At 33.2% G+C, this 17,857-nt stretch overlaps 1 protein-coding gene across 3 annotated transcripts in view; it reads left to right on the forward strand.

Moving 5' to 3' along the window:
- The window catches only part of FSTL5 (follistatin like 5), a 494,012-nt gene that overhangs the window by 400,783 nt on the left and 75,372 nt on the right, over nt 1-17,857 (forward strand). For 2 of the 3 annotated variants that reach the window (XM_081134469.1, XM_081134468.1), the window contains one exon: nt 12,169-12,287. In XM_081134469.1, the coding sequence (XP_080990595.1) occupies nt 12,169-12,287 (119 nt within the window). Of the gene's footprint in view, nt 1-6,915; nt 6,943-12,168; nt 12,288-17,857 lie in introns of all 3 variants that reach the window. The other variant, XM_081134467.1, reaches the window with a different exon arrangement.

Here is a 17,857-nt window from a genome sequence, read left to right on the forward strand (position 1 = left end):
AATTTTCCTTTCTAATGAGAAGAGAAAGAATTGTGTTTCACAACCTCACCTACAGGCATTCAAAAGCAGTAATGACAATGTCTCAACAGGGAAGCCTTCAGGTTCCTGAAATATTAGAGATTTAAAAGCAGGTAGTATTATAACCAGGAGCTTTTGTTTTATTTTGTTGTGTTTTTTAAAATGTTCTTATTGATTTTAGAGAGAGAGGAGGAGGGAGGGAGAGAGAGAGAGAAACATTGATCTGCTGCCTCCTGCACTCCCCCTGGTGGGGTTCAAGCCCACAACCCAGGCGTGTGGCGCGACCTGGAATCCAACTGGCAGCCACGCTGGCCGAGCTGACCAGGAGTTTTAATGAAGCAATATAAGAAATATGTTAGTTATTACAGGAAATAAAAACTAAAACATGGAGGAACTGAGACATTTTTCTGGTTTTGTTATATTTTCCTTTCTCTTTAAATATACTCTTGAACTGATTCTTAATGTATGATATTCAAAACTCCTTGATGTGCACTTAATTCAGCTGAATAATATTTTAAAACCAGGTGGGTAAATTAGAATAACTGGAAACCCATCAATCAAGAATTTTAGGAAAAAGTAGACTAGTAAGTGATTATATCATGTAGTTAACAACAAAACATCTAGAGTTTATGACGTCATTTTAAGCAGAACCTGCCATTCCTTCTCTACCTATGTAAGCAAAACAAAGAGACTAATGTTTTTTTAGTAAGTACTACTATCATAATTCAGTAAAAAACAAGGAAAAATATCCCAGGAAAAATACAGTGAGAGAGACCTCAGGCTGAAGTTGAGTCTGCCAGTGCAAAATAATCCCATCCAACAGGATGACCCCGTGAACAAATCAGACACGCAGTGTCCCGTCAGCTCGTCCTCATGAGACCATCAGGATACTTTCTAACTTAGGACTGCAACTCCTTCCGTTATTAAGCTGAACTTCTTTCATGAACGTTATCTTAGTTTGACATGAAAATTCTTACTGAGTAACAGATATTTGGGCTCTCTGTCATGAACCTGTACAGGAGCTAAGATATAAAGGACTTAGGGGAAGAACATTTCAGTCGTCCTTTTAATGCAATTACATGTGACCTTATCGGTACAGGATGGGGATTTAACAGATCCAGAATGTCAGGTTTTACATTTTTGTAACAGACTGCTAAGGCTATTGCTTATTGTGTCTAAAGGCAAATCAAAAGCAATGTAGAATTCACTTCAATCAGCACACTGTAAATAAACACTTGAAGCATTGTAAGAGACAAATTTGATTTTACTGTTGAACTTGTCATTGGCCTGCTGAGCCTTCTAGCATTTGACAAAGAATGTATGAAGGAACATGTTAAGTATCCTTCTGTTCCTCAACACTGTGTATACAAACACTTTATTATTTTTCTTCATTATAAAAGATATACAGACCATATTATTGCTGTAAGTTGCTTCATATTTGTGTCACAATATAAAGCTCTTTGAAGGCATGTATCTCTGTTTAGCAAAAATGTTTTTGTTTTAAAAAATATGTGTATACATATACATATGTATACATATGTGTGTGTGCATAACACATTTGTGTGCTTGTATGCTTGTGCCAGGCACTGTTTTAAGCAATTTAAAAAATTTAACTCATCGAATGCTCATAAAATTTTCATACTATCTAATTTATCTTAGCTCATGCAATTTCTTTAGAAATATGTTCTAAGAAGTTAACCCCTGTTAACTTAGAGTCAAGTTGTTTTAGAGACATTATGTCATTTTCCACGTGAATACTTACTCAGACACTATAAAGTCCAATATTTTCCTGTTATTTTTGTGATTACTAGAAATTTCAGATGCTAAGTTTATGGCCTATCGCAGTGCTTTTCCTGTTTAGGTTTCTTATGCCTTTATTTCTGCCCACCCCCCACTATGATTCTGTTTTATAATTTCTTTAAAGATAAGCAAAACTTAACTGAATTATAAAATGTGTATTTACCCAGAATGCCTTAAATATCACAATATCGAATGCATTTAAGGTTTGTAACTATAATTTGTAATTTACCTCACAAAATATTTAACAATCTTTGTTTATCTTCATGATAATGTTCTAAAATAGACAATTTCTTTCAAATATTAGGTATATTTTACTTTGCACTATATTTAAATATTGTATTTATGTTAACATTCTATGTATTATAAATATATTAAATATATATTTAAATACATATTAAATAGTGAGAAGTTCAGAATACTAGAGGAGTAATAAAAATTTAACAATGCTAGCTTTTTTTAAAGGTACATAGCCAAGATCTATTGAGCAATTCATCATGTGCCAGGTGCTACTTAAAATACATTATAATCACTTAACTCTTTTTTTTTTTATGTCTTTATTGATTTTAGAGAAAGGAAAGGAGAGGGAGAGAGAGAGAAACATCAATGATGAGAGTCATTGATCGGCTGCCTCCTGCACACCCCCTACTGGGGATCAAGCCTGCAACTTGGGCACGTGCCCGGACCAGGAATCAAACCGCCATGTCCTGGATTATAGGTCCCTGTTCAACTGCTGAGCCACCCCAACTGGACTTTTAATTATTTAATTAACCCTGTGGTATATTTTCTGATGAGGAAGTTAAAACAAAAGAGGTGGTAGCTTTGCGTGCCATCTTCTTACAATGGTAAGGTATACGAATGAGTTAGAAGGCAGAGTCTTCCCCTTATATAGCCAATTAACAAATATTGTTTAATAATGTCCTGTTTATTGTTTACCATGTTAAAACCACAATCAATCATTTGTGTGAAGAATTATCAAAATCAAATTACTTCCTGACATGGTGGGTTTAGGATTTTTATATTAAGAGAAGCTTTGGTGTTGGCAGTCTGGCTGGGGGTATGCTAGCTTAAAATTTTTTGTTGAAGTTATGTTTGCTTTGTAAGAAGTCTGTTACTCTAGGATGGTGTAGTGTCTAAGATGGCACTAACGATCATCCTCTCCTGTTATCCACACCCTTGTAGTATCTTCCCACATTGAAAAACAGTCAGATAGCTATGGCACAGAAAGTAGGGTGAAGGGGGAGGTATATCACTTCTGGAGCCAAGTCATAAAGGGCATTTTGGCTTCTGCCTTGCTCTCTTGGATCACTCATTGTGAGGGAAGCCAACTGCCAGTATATGAGGACATTTAGGCAGGTTGGGGGGAGTCCCATGAACAAAGAACTGAGGCTTTCTGCCAACAGCCAGCCCCAAATCGCCAGCATACACGTAAGCCACCTTGGAAGCAGATCTTCCAGCCCACATCAAGCCTTCAGATGACTAGAGCCTCATGAGATACCCCAAGTCAGAACCCTCCAAGCCTTGCCACCCCAAAAAAACCATACATGTTTTTTGTTGTTTTAAGCCACTAAGTCTCAGATAATTCTTTACACATCACGCAATAACCATTGCAGATTATATGCTCGCTTGGTTCAGCATTAGAGCAAAAAATGGATATAGTTTTTATTTTTTGGTGTGGTAGCTTCAATCTTTTGACATGGCGACAATTCTTACGTTGTGTTTATTTCAATTAGACTTGTTTGGTTATCAGGAGTAGACTCTATGGTTAATTAGAAGTTATTTTAAATTGATGTGAACGTTATGGCAACGTGGAGCAGTCAGCGATGTATCCACATTCATAACCCAGAAGCTGACACTACATAGTCAGACAACTGCTAACTCTCTTGCCTCTCCCGCGGGTTGCTGTCTCCTCCTGCCTTTTGGGTCCTTCGGCGCATATTCACACATTATCATAGCCCTGGCTCTACGTCTCGGTGCCTTTTGCTGCGCCTTCTTACAATTCCGGTCCTCTGTGCTTTTTATTTTCTAACACGATCTCTTGATTCAAGTTACCCTCCCCAAATGTATCTTGTTATCCCATCTTATCACTTTATAGAAATTAAACCATATATTTCTGGCCATTGTCTAGGTTGTAGGCCTAGACGATGAAATTAATCAGCTAATGTTAGACACTAGGTTGGAAACCTGTGTAGTCACAGGGGACAGTTGTCTTCAATTAGTGCCAAAAGAGTGACAGTTTCACTTAAAAGTGGTTTTGAATTTGGCATATGGCAGGCAATGTACTTGACATATATTACATAGCTTTCCATCCTAAAAATAGTGTGTTTTAAATATCTCACTTCATGCTCCATATGTACATTCAAAGAAATTTCAGCTACCCTAATGCTAACCGTTCTTTTTTTCAAATACATTAAATTTTACCTACATTTTTGAAATGTTGCCCTTTTTCATTTGCCTTCTAAGGTTGTCAATTTCTCAGATCCAAAGGATAAGCAGTAGATAAGACACACAGCTGAAATGTTATCCTTAGATAAACGTAGTATATAAAAAAATGTTTTGCACTGCTAAAAGCCTTACACTCTCAGACGAAGACAAGGACAAGCAAAAAACTTATGTAGCTGCAAAGCCAAGCGGTTTACACATGAGTAACCAAGGAAAATGACTGTTCGGCACTGTGGCAGGCTGCTATGGAGTTAACTCTCTTATTGCTGTTGCTTATATAATATTCAACTCTCCACATGTATTTCTACATAGATGGCATATTTTATAGGAAATCCATCACTTTGAATATATAGCAAGTCCGTACTATATCAAATAAGGCAATTTTTGGTACTTTCTCATAAATGATTGATTCTCGTAAAAATAAGCCACCCTCATTTTTAAGTCCTTAGTCCTTTGAAATAGCAGTGCTTTGATATACCACTGGGGTACGTGCATGCTTTTGCCTATATCTAGAAAGTGTATCTCTAAAATCCTCACTCAGTTTGCTCTTACTCACCTTTTCGATGTCACCTCCAACATCATCAAGAAAGTCTCCTCCAGTTTCAGATGAGACTGTCTAATCCACCTGTTAAAAGTGTTCTGATTATTACTGTTTCTCTCTTTTATATCACATTAAATTTGTAATTTAAAATCTTTTTCTCTGCCATGATTCGAATACTGTTTGTTCATCTCCCCCTTAACTAGAATACCTGCTCTCTTAGCACAGAGCTGGGTCTGTCCTAACCTGTGTATTGAATGCAATGCCTGGCACATGCTAGGCACTCACCCAACGCTCACTAAGTGAATGGATGGAGATAGAGGAATCGTATGTCTAGTTACCTTTCTTATAAACTAGAAAAGTTATGATAAGTGGAATCATGGCTTAACCTTTCCTGAGCCTACAGAAGAAAATTTTATCTCCTTGACACTGTTCAAAAGGCTTTCTTGATTTTATCGTGGACAAATTCTCTGACCTCATCTTCTACCAGTTTTGCCTTCTAACTACATTCAGTTCCTTACATTTCTCTAGCTGTATTATGATGTGGTCTGTTGCTGTACCTCAGTGGCTCTAGCCCCACCCCCTGCCCTCCACATTCCTCTTCTGAGCTTGGGGGACTTTGTCTTGAACATCACCAACCCAATGAAGCTGTCCCTCCCTCCACTACCCAAACTCTACCCCACAGAGGTAATCATTCTGCCCTGTCCTTAGCCACTGAGCCTGATATTTGCTTCTTTGATTGCACGTATCACGAGGTCATAATTATTTGTTAGCATGGTTCTCTCCCTTCCCAGGCCTATGTCCTCTCCTTGCAAATAGAATCTATCTTTTTATATTCATTCCAAGCAGACTCTAAGCAACAAGAACAGCACCATAAAATGCCCTGGGGGGATGCACGTATCATGCATGCATGCATGTTTGAATAAATGTTCTTAAGAAATTAAGAACAAAAATCACACAAAAATGCTTACTGTACAAAAATTTATTTTTTAAAAAAATGTAAAGCAGGTGCTTAAAACTTCATGACTTGGGCCTTCAGCCTCCAGCTAGGAAGGCAAGACTCCAGTCCTGGCTCTGCTACATTCACTGTGGGTATTCAGTTGTTTTTTTAAGTGATTATGCTTTAACAGAGTTCAAGTATTCAGGGAGTAATTATACATATGTGAGATTTTCCATAAGTTACATTTTCTTTTCACTTATATTATTTTGCTTTGAGAACATGTAGAAATTGGAAAATTCTGAATTAGTAAGGAAGGCAGACATTTCCTTGAGAATATTTCTATTGATATTCTCTCTCTCTTTTTTGAAATGTAACTTTATTATTAGAAGTATTACAAATATCCCCCCTTTTCTCCCATTGACCCCCTCCACCCTACTTCTGTCTTACTATTTTAACTCTTTACTGAATTAGTGCCTATACAATATTTGATAAACCTATTGTTTAGAAACAAGTTAATATAAACCATTACTTTGCATGGAAATAAGCAAAAAATATATTTCTACAATTATATATATACGAGTATATATATAATTATACAATTATATATATGTGTGTGTGTATATATATATATATATATATATATAATTCTCTCTTGTTTAAAAAATGAAAACATATACTACTTAAGATATGCTACTTCTGTGTTCAAAATCCTGTATTTACAAGAAATCTTCTTGCTCAGGAATATTGCATATTATGTAGGACTACAACATATTTGATTATTGAGAATTTTAAAAAGATAACTTTTTCATTTAGTAAGTTTTAATGATACTGTCAAATAAATAAATAGTTTAACTACCAATGCTTGTTCTTAAGCTGTATTTCAATACAATTAACTTAAAAATCCCATTCTTTTCAGTGATGCGTAAAATGTTCTTTGTATATTAACAACATCTTTATGCCAAAGAAGAATAGGCTATTTCAAGAAACGAATGGGACATTATTAACTATTCCCAGCATTTTACTGTCTTGTTCATTTAAAGCAGTTTGTTGAATTCACTTCACTACTTTTACGTACATGCTCTGTCTCCAAGACTGTGGCCTCTGTAATGGTTATTTACATTCCTGTGCAGCTGACGCGCTCTTACTCATTTTTCCTTCTCTTTCTTTTAACATGCTGCAGTAGCTAACATTTTATGGAGAGAAGAAGGTACTAAAGTCTGTTCTTTCTTATATTGTTGTGGTTATTTTGCTTAATTTTTTAGTAGATATGTTGACTATCAGTTTCAATTATTGCTTTTTCTTTTGATTCAATATTTTTATTTTATTATATTTCAGCATTTTTATGTAAACTTCTACTATTAAAAATATTAATACTGCTCATAAGCTTGAATCATAATTGATCATTGATATACAGTCAGGAAATTAATTTACAATATATTGAAATACTTTTAAGAGTATAAAATTAAGTCAAAAAAATGAAAGCAACCTTAGTTAAAGATAATTTACATAATAAACCCTCATTAGGTTAGGAAAAGAAAAATTATAAAAACCATTGCCTTATCTAGGGAATATAATAAATTATTTAAGAAAATGGGTTATAAACTTGAAGAACCTGGATTCAAACCCAGTCTTCACCACTAGAAACTTTTAATGTCATAATTTTCTTATTTCAAAAGTGAGGATATTTGTTAATAGTCATAGGGCTGTTATCAGTTCGTTAAATGTAGTCCACATTCAATAAATAGCATCTATTGTCTATTATTATTATTATTATTATTATTATTACTTAATCACAAAGGCTTGGAACGAAGTGTTTGACTAGGTACTCAAATAGCCCATCAATTGTGCTTTAATTATATTCTTAGGAGAAGAATATGTATTCGTCATTACACTCCATGCAAACAATGGCCCAAATTATTATCTTCACAATCCGTCCGAGACAAATGTTCTCTTCCCCAATTACAGCTTCCTACCTGAACTGGAGTCACTGCTACCTGTGAGGGACATATCTCATAAGAATCAAGTATATATAATAGTTAGACAGCACCCAATTCCCTGATTAATATTGCCTAATAAAGAGCTTGACACAATCACTCCCAGAAACTTTCTAGTAAGAGCAAAAGAGTAAGTCTTATTTTAGGTGAACATGGTATGAAGAACTTACTGAGGCACGATGGTATGATGCTACTCTTTGTGTGAAAAGGTTTATACCTTCAAAGGCATAGATACAAAAAAAAAAAAAAAAAGGGAACACTCATGAACCAAAAATCTGCCTCTGCCAAGTTATTCAAGATGAGAAATATAATGTGTACAATCTATTCTTGCCTCTGTTTAGCTAAAAAAAGATTTCTTCTATATTTCAAAAAACAGATAATTAAGTTTAGGATCACTTGAAAATGAAAAGAATAATATCAACCAGTAAAGGGCTTTATTTAACACTAAAACTCATTGATTCATCTTCGATTACCAAATCACTCCATTGTAGAATTATAATTTGCTATTGACCATAACTTAAGTGCTAAAGTAATGTAAAATTAAGTCCGAGGAAGATATTTGTCACCAAAAAAATCTCCTTTGTTACTAATATATATTCATCCAGTAACGAGAAATTAACCAAATTTCCTTATTGGTATAAATTCCATAAAATATTTTCTATATATAATAAATGATAGCACTGTATTATCATGATACACTATCAATTTGAGCAGCTATCCTCAAAGTATTGAGACAAGAATGTGCATTACATCCATTTTTTCCTCAGTCTATTTCATGTATTTAAGGTGCATTATTGATTAGAAAATCCTCTGGAAAATAATTCTTTCTTATGAGACTGCAGGTAATTCTTGCTTATGTTCTCTCTCTGTATAGAAACAATAACAAAGCAAAAAGAAAGCTCACAAGGAACCCACAAATATGGATTACATTCTAGAACACAATACTCTATTAGATTAACAATCGACCTGGAGAAGATAAAGTACATGTATCTGACTTCACCAGGGGATGGAAAAAGAAAAAAAAACAAGCCTGCACATATTCCCAGTCCTGACTCTGACTGAGCAGTGAAGCTTTCACTGAAGTCAAGAACTTCTGTAATATACCACAGTATAAAGCATTGATGAGGAGAGAATTGTAATGGAAACCTACACGGTTATCAAACTTTTTGGGACTCAGGACCCTGTTACACTTTTCAATATTACTGAGCACACATAGTGTTATTGAGAACACATAGCTTTACCCTGGCCCTCCAGTATGTTCTATAACCATGATTTTCTCAGCTTATGTCTATGTGGGCTCTTTTCATCCACTTATATTTACCATATTAGAAATTAAAACAGAAAAATTTAAATGGATATTTAATTTTTTAAATGTAACCACAATAAAGCCCTTACATGTAACCATAAATAACATATTATTTTTAAAGCTATATTTGCAGAAAACAATAAGGCTCATATTGTTTTACATTTTTCAAATCTTTTAAATGTCTGACTGAATATGAAATGCTGGATTCCTATATCTGTTTGTTCATTGAATTATTGTGACAACACTCTTGACCTCATGTGTTACGTAGCCTGTCAAAAACTGCACTCTACTTCTGTGAGAATCTAACTTGGGAGACCAGGAGAAAACACCCAAATGATATCTTAGTATTATTATGAAAATAGCTTTGACTTTGTAGATCCATGGAAAGGATCAACTGTGAGACCTGCTCTACTAGAAAATCTATTTGAACTATTAGCAGTTCATGGATTTGACATCATCGAAAAATGAAACAGATATTTATCAGTATATCTCACAGTATGGATCTGAGGAAAGCATGAGGACAGTAATCATACTCAGGTTAAATATATTTCACCAATTGTTTTTCCCATTAATTTTTCAAAGAGATATTGTTAGTACTAAAAATAGTGACAGTCGTTTCCTGAAATCTTACTATGTGTCCGTCACTCTGCTAAATGTTTTAATTTCTCCATCTCTGCTGCTAAGTCTTAAATAAAACATTTGATGAACAAAATATGTCAGAATAATGACAAAATGTACCCCTTGTGCATAGGGAAGGAGGAACTCAAAGATGACTCTAAAAGGTTTAGGTGTAGTTTTATTTCGCAGCAGAGTAATTGATACAGCTCGGAAATTTCATCAGTGCAAGAATACAGTGGAATCCCACTGACTGTATCGTGGACATAACATGGTAAAGGAACACAATAAGAAAGGGCGGGACGTTATTCCAGGGAGTTTACAAACAATCTGCACTAAGAGTAGTGTTCGGTTCAAACATCTTCACGTTCCTGATTGTGGAGTAGAATTTTGCATCAGCTCAAGGAGGGCAGAATCATGTTCATTCAAAAATGTTATGGGCTTTGCGATAATTATTGAACATAGTATGTAACTGACAACTGACCATCAGACACCACATTACTACTTTGTTATGTTCATAAGTTTCAACAACAATTAATGTTAAATTGATAGTATTGATATCTACAGCACACATCAGTCTTAGGTGGCTGTCTACTGGAAACTTGCTGATACAAATCAATTTTTTGCATAAAAACTGATGTGTTTTTTTAAATTTTATACATTGGGCCTTGAATGTATAGTTCTTTATGCACAACTGTAATTATAAAGAAAAGCTTGCAACTACTAAATTTTAGGTTTTTAAAAATATGGCTTGAATTTATTTCATGCCATTTCTGTGACTATCCCACTATAATGTAGTATTTCTGGACTTAAAATGTTTAATTAACTGAAAATAATTCCAGGTATTAAAATATAAGTAGTGTAAAATATTTATAAAACAATAAGAATATGTTGAAACTACCTGGAGTCATTTAAAATGTATATGTATTATTAAGTAGAAATAATTGTATGTGCTAAAATATAATTATAAACACTATTACAAATAAAGTCATTATGTTTTAATACATTTTTTTCTAAATCATAACAGTAGATGGACATGTTGCTAGATGTGCAGAATTGATGACTCTTTAAACTAATAACATAGTTAATAAGAATAATTATGTCTTAAACTGAACAAATAATTTTACAAAACAATACACCCTTATTGTGATCCTCAGGCTTGACTTAACAGACCTTGCAGATATTCTCAATTGAAATAAAAATAATGCTTAGGGAATTTTTTGTATTTAAATAAATTATCTTTCCCTATAGATGTTTTTAGATTTTAAACATTTTTTTTTAATATATCTTTATTGATTTCAGAGAGAGGAAAGGAGAGGTAGAGAGAGACGGAAATATCAATGATGAGAGAGGCATTGATCAAGCCCGCAACCTGGGCATGTGCCCTGACCAGGAATCGAACCCCGATCGCCTGGATCCCAGGTCGAAGCTCAACCGCTGAGCCACGCCCGGCCGGGCAGATTTTAAACATTTTAAGCAACAGTGGTTTGCCTTTCCAAGCTCCCAAGATTTTTATATCATTGCTTATCTTTTAAAGAACACATGCTATCCCTGAATCATAAGGTATAATTAGACTGAATAACGATTATTATGGAAACTAACACAACTGGGAAAGGAAGCTACTCAGGTGAGGATCAGAAAAGGAAAGAGTGCATGCGGTTAGGTCTGGACATGTCAGAACGAGGCAGAGTAGAGGACTGCAGAGAGCAGGGGTGCGACAATATGCAGCCGTCCCCCAGGTGCGGGCCTCAGTTAGCCCGGCTGCATTCCAGGCATCTCATTTTAGTGCCCTGTTTTGATTAGGTTTGGATTTATAAAGTGATATGAAATTCTAAGATGCCACACAGTGATATCTCTAGTGTGAAAAAAAAGAAAGAAAAGTGTGATTTAAATTAGTACACCGAGGTTCTTTTCTAAAACCTTAAGTTAATTCAAGTCGTAAAGTATAGAAATGGGCCCCCAGTGCTGCAATTATTTTAAAAAAATGATATATAAGACCTCTATGCAGGATTATATTTATATTATAAAAATTAGTTTAGGAAAATATATATTCTCTAAAGTCTGGAGGACTTGTTCTTTTTGTTTCTAAAAATTGTTATATAAACTCAATTCCTACAAAGAATGAAATTTTGTTTTCTCTAGAGAACTCTAAGAAAAGTACTAAAATAAATATGATTCTTCAAAAAATATTTTTATCCCTTAAAAAAACTGAGTTAACTGGAGAAGGTATCAGGCATAATCTATGTATCAGAGTTTATTATTTCCATTTATAATTATTCTAAATATATTGAATTGTACTAAAGATATCACTGAATTGTAAATTGGAGAGAATGAGGTCGGAAGTCTGCATAACATCACCAAGTTGCTTGCATTCGGTGCAGGTCACGGAGGGTTTGCTTTACTAACATTACATGACTTCACAAATTGATCTGTCAGCAATATGAGGGGCACTGAGTATTGGTTGCAAAGTTTTCAGATGATTTCATTTTGAGCTTTTGAATGTGTTTTTATTTCTAAGGTCTGGGAATTGGAAACATGTTCTATGTGTTTTATGAAGATGGAATCAAAGTGATACAACCCATAGAGTGTGAATTTCAGAGGCACATTAAGCCTAGTGAAAAGCTCCTCGGATTTCAGGCAAGTATCTTAATAATCTCCGCATTTTTATGCCATAATTTTGTTGAGTAAAATTATATTTTGGAAATACAATAAAATATATACATATATGAGATATATTGGGATGAAAATATTAAAACAATGATATTGGCTGTTATTTATGCAGGTTTTATATTGAGGCAAAAATAATATACTGTGTATTCCTAATTATTTGTTTGTAATTAAAGTAAAGGCAGTGAAAGTAAAATACTGAAATTGAATGCAACATAATAACTTCACCTGCTCCTTAATTTAGAACATCTCTCATTTTGGCAGGCAATGTTCCCTTTAATAAAATGAAAGGAAACAGCATGTATATAATCTGGTGGGAAGTTGAGGTATATTCAATGCTTTATAAATGTGGGTTTTCTTTTACTCTTCATCTCAATTTCTCATGAAGTCTCAATGGAGTGAACAACTTAGATTTACATGGGAAATATCAATTGATGTACTTATTTGTACCTTATATGTTTATATATATACATACTTTTTTGTAAGATAATAATAAATTATGTACCATCACATAAATATGTGTATACTCAAATATGTAGCACTAAAGGTATCTGTGTTACCATATGTTCCCACACAAGTTCAGACATACACCAAACACCCAAAATTAGATAAGTTATTGTCAGACCTCATCATATAACCCTCTCTTGATACTCATTTTTAAGGTTGGCATGACCATGAGATATCAGTAAAATAGGTATCAATACCATAGTTTAGAGTTTTTATTTTCAATTCTTATTTCCAGCCTACTAGTAGGCAGTGTTGTTGTTGAATATTGATATATGGGGTGAGCAAAAGTAGGTTTATAGTTGTAACACAAATAAATAATACAATAATTAATAAATAATAATACAAGAATAAACTCTGTGTTTCACATACTCACAACTGTAAACCTACTTTTGCCAAGCCCTGTATGGAGGTAACAATTTACACCTTAAAGCCATGACCTAGAATGAGAAGAAAAACATTATGAGAGTGAGATAAGATAGAACACCTTCCTTCCAGACATTCTGTAGGATAAAGTAATCTAATGACTTCTTAATTTAAATAAAGAAAATAATTTTATTCAATATGTCTGTGATTGTTTAAAGCAAATGAAACCATGATTAATTTAAAAATATTTTAGTTATAGGGCAAATTCTAAATAGTGTTGTTACCATATTAAGTTACAGTTTACAAGTAAGAAAACATTTTAAATTATATATGCAATTTATATTGTTTTATAATCATGTAATATCAATAGCAACTAAATTAATTTTGAATAAGTATTCATGTATATGTGTATAAATAAATAGATAAATAAAATCCAAATATTAGTTTCTGATAATGCATATCATTCAATTTTATACCATATTCATATTTTTATAAAAACATTATGGATTAGAAACCTGGACTAACACACAGGTGTAAAAAATGTGGCACCAAATTATTATTTAAATAAAAGCAACATAATTTGACAGGAGAATTTCTCTCTGATTCTGATTCCTATAGGACCAGCAGTTTTGTAGCTAACTGACACTGATATGTTGGTTACATCATAGAAATTGAAACTTCAGTTAATAATACTAATAAAATAATCTGCAAAATCCATATTTTCATCACAAAATTGTTACCTCATGAATTTGATTTACAAATATAGAGACAAAGAATTGTCTTTCTGCATTTTCTGTGTGCTGTTCCAGAGTGCCAGTAAATGGCTCAACACAGTTTGACTCAGGTCTCAAAGAATGTGCTTTTCCAGAGCATTTTTCAGTGGCTGTAGATGAATTAATTTTACTATATGGAATCTAAAGCTAAAAGAGCAAGTGGAAACTCGATGTGACAATTTGTTATATGTGTGGACAAGAGGGATGCGAAGTTTACTTACCTGAATTCCTTTCTCTTTAAAGCCTTTGGATTCTCTGACTTCCTCCTAAAACATCTACAGTAGAAACTAGATAGAATTATGTTTATTTGCCTATCTCAATATATCTGAATATATAGAGAGAAAAATTATATATATACATGAATATATGTAAATTATATATAAATTTCTATAAAAAATAATAGAAAACTAATATCAATGATTACTGCCTTAACTAATTTCTTTCAATCTGAGAATCCTTATCCACAATTGTATATCAGCAGTGACAAAGCAAGGACATTTAGTTATTAAGAACTAATTTACTGCATCAGATTTTGCAAGTCACATCTCCTGGAAATCTTATCATCATTCTACATATGGGATTATGCAGAAATGCATATTGTAAAATAAAAAAAGATACATAATAGAAAAGTAGCTTTCTTATATAAAATAAAATTTACTAAAATTTTTATACTCTTATGGAAGAGTAAGAAAAAAGGGTAATAAAAATCAGGTTTATATTTCTAAGAAGAGAGCAACTATTAAATAGTGTGTCTGTTTAAATTTATGACATTTCTATTGCTTTGGAAGTTGAAATTAAAATATAAGAATATTTAAACTAACCAATATGTTTTTTAAAGCACTAAGAATAATGTGGAGAATTGTGAATTGATTAAACCATGTCCCACATATAATTGTTAAATACAGAATATAAAGACATTTATTTATAGCCAAAAGGAAAAATATATATTTGTTATGTAATTATTATAGGTCATTTATATGAAATAAAAGATAAGGTAGATGAACTTTAATTTTATACTGATTTATTTTTTTATTTATTAATATGAGATAAGCTTAAATAATTAGATATGTACAAAGAGATACTTTCATAATACACAAGTATATAGTGGTAGAAATAAGAAGAAATTGATTGTGTTATGCTTTGAGAATAGATGTTAAACTAAATCATTATTTCTTATTTGAACTTACTTTGTTTTCTATGTTTAAGCAAGAGAGATTTCAACTTCAGAGTGTGTAAACTATTTGGTGCAATTAAGGACTTAATTATAAAATAATTTCATGAGAAAATTGTTGAGTATTATGTGAGGAGAAAATTTTTCTCCAGAGAAACAGAACCAATGAGATTATCTATATCTATATGTATATCTGTGTTTGTCTCTCTATGCCTATGTCTTTATTTTAAGAAATTGGCTCAAGTGGTGGTGGTTGGGATAGTAAGTTTGAAATTTGTAGAGCAGATGAGCCAGCAAGAAAATCAAATAAAAGTTGATGTTGTAGTCATGAGTCTCAAATCCACAGCTAAGAACAGCAGATTGGAAACTCAGATACAAATTGTTATTATAGTCTTGAGTTTGAAACCTGTAGGAAGACTGGAAACTCAAGCAGCTTTTCTGTGTGAAAGTCTGATGCAGAATTACTTCTTCGGGAAACCTCATTCTTAAATCTTAAGTCCTTCAACTGATTGGATCAGGCCCACTCACTTTAGGGAGGGTGATCTGTTTTATTTGAAGTTAACTAATTGTAAATGTTAATCACTTCCACAAATGCCTTCACAAAAACATCTAGAAAAGTGCTTGACCAAACAACTAGGTACCATAGACTAGTTGGCATACAAAATTAAGCATCACATCTTGCTATCTTTTTAAGTCAAGGACCTTGTTTAATTAGTATTTACATTCCCAACATGCTTAGTACAGTCCCTTACGTATCCCAGGCAGTCAAGTAACACTTGTTAAATGAATTTAGTGAAAATCCCATTGCTTAGAGCCTGAGGCTCTTTATTCTTTTAAGTGTTCCCTAGTTTTAAAGATGTATACATCTAATTTCCTCCTCGCCGTAATACTCCTTATTTTACAATTGCCACAAAATAACACTCTACCTTTAATGTGTTTGTGAGAAATGTTTCATGGAGTAATTTATCAGTGAATTGTTTCAAGGTAAATATAATCTTATGGGTCTATTAATTCAGGACCATGTAGTCAAAATGTACTGTGCAGATGCTCTGTACAAGATAGTTTGGAGTTCCATTATAAAAATAAAAATAAAAAGCTAATTCTTCCAGAGTTTAGAAGATAAATCTCCTGAGTGCAAATAGTGGAAATGAGTCTTTTCCAATCATCTTTTCCCCACAAAAGATTAAACATGGATATAGTATTTTCCAAATTCACTGTTGATGTTAAGAGAGTAGCAGTGCAATTCCCAAAATAACTCACTGACCAGTAAAGTTTAGATAAAAGCTGGAATACTTAGAATATTGAATCTTCCATCAAATCTTTCAGAAGATGCTTTTTGCTTGCTCTAAATAAAAATTCAATTTTGTTGCAATGTCAGATTGTATCAGGCTTCAGCTTCTGATAGTGAGTTAATAAAAATTCATACAACATGGTTTCAGTTATACTTTCATATTTTTACTTTCATTTTAGTTATGTAGCCTTAGTAGATAGGATTCTTGCCATATTTATTCTAGTTGTACACTCGATTTCATCTTGTCACCAATAGTATGACTTCGAGCAGATAGAATTCTACTCCAGACTTATGAATTCAGGACTAAAACTGAAATAGATTTCGCAAAATGCTTAAATTACAGGCTCAAGGATGACAGTCAGTTCCAAGCTTTCCAACTTCTTCACTCTTCTGGTTTTTAACTATTGTGTCATCCTTCCCTACCACTCTCAATTTTTAATACTGTTTAACTCAGTTACTTCTATGTCTGTTTATTATAGCCTTGCTGTTGTTCTTCACATATGCCATGACATTAGCTATTTTTTTTATGGTTGCTACAAGAGTTCAGGAGACACACATGTGTTATCGTGCCTGGGTCTTTTATTTTGGGACACAGATGTTCTATTCCTGGTATTAATGCTGAATAACACTGACCTGCAGAAGAACATACTTTCTACAGGATGTCTGATGCAAATCACCTGTAGAATGTCTGCTTTCTAGCTTTGGAATTTTCACATACAGAAGTTACTTTACCTTTAGAAATAAATACTTTTAGCACTCTATTAGAATGAAATTTGTACATGAGGATTTTGTTCATAGTGTCCAGAATGCTTAGGTATGAAGAAATTGAAACTGAGGGGAGAAATGGAGAACACAACAGTCCACGTTTCTTTCTCTGTTGGTGTCTTCCCTCGCCTACAGCAGTGCGGCCTTCAGGGCATTCATCAATCCCCTTAGTCATACTTCCAACTTTCCCTTTTCAGCATTTCATTCTGTTTCTAATCAAATTACTACTTCTCCAAACTCTGTGTGCAAAAATACTTGTTAAAACCAGCCCTTTTATATGATGCAGACAATTTATTTCCCTATGAAGCCATTGAGCAACCTTTTGAATTCAATACCACTGTATGTTTTAGAAAGGTAATCGAAATGTTTCCCCACTTGCTCTTTTCTCAGCGGGTCTCTATTCAAACGTGGCTTAACTTACAAAGAGTTATAGAATGATAAAAATTTAAGCTATCGTCCCTTTGTGGTTACAATGATATCCTGCAAAGAGCTTCCTAAAGAGAGTAATGTAAACTACTTCTAACGTCCTCAGAAGATTACTCTGTAGATTTCAAAAGAAATAAATTTATAAAATTGGTCTTTGAAGCCCTAGACTTAAAGAGGGCTTCTAATCTTTTATTAAAAATCATACTTAAATTCTTATTTTGTGCTTCTATTAGACTGCAAGTAT

The sequence above is a fragment of the Miniopterus schreibersii genome (assembly GCF_964146895.1).
Source record: "Miniopterus schreibersii genome assembly, chromosome: 4".
Taxonomy (NCBI): Eukaryota; Metazoa; Chordata; class Mammalia; order Chiroptera; family Miniopteridae; genus Miniopterus; species Miniopterus schreibersii.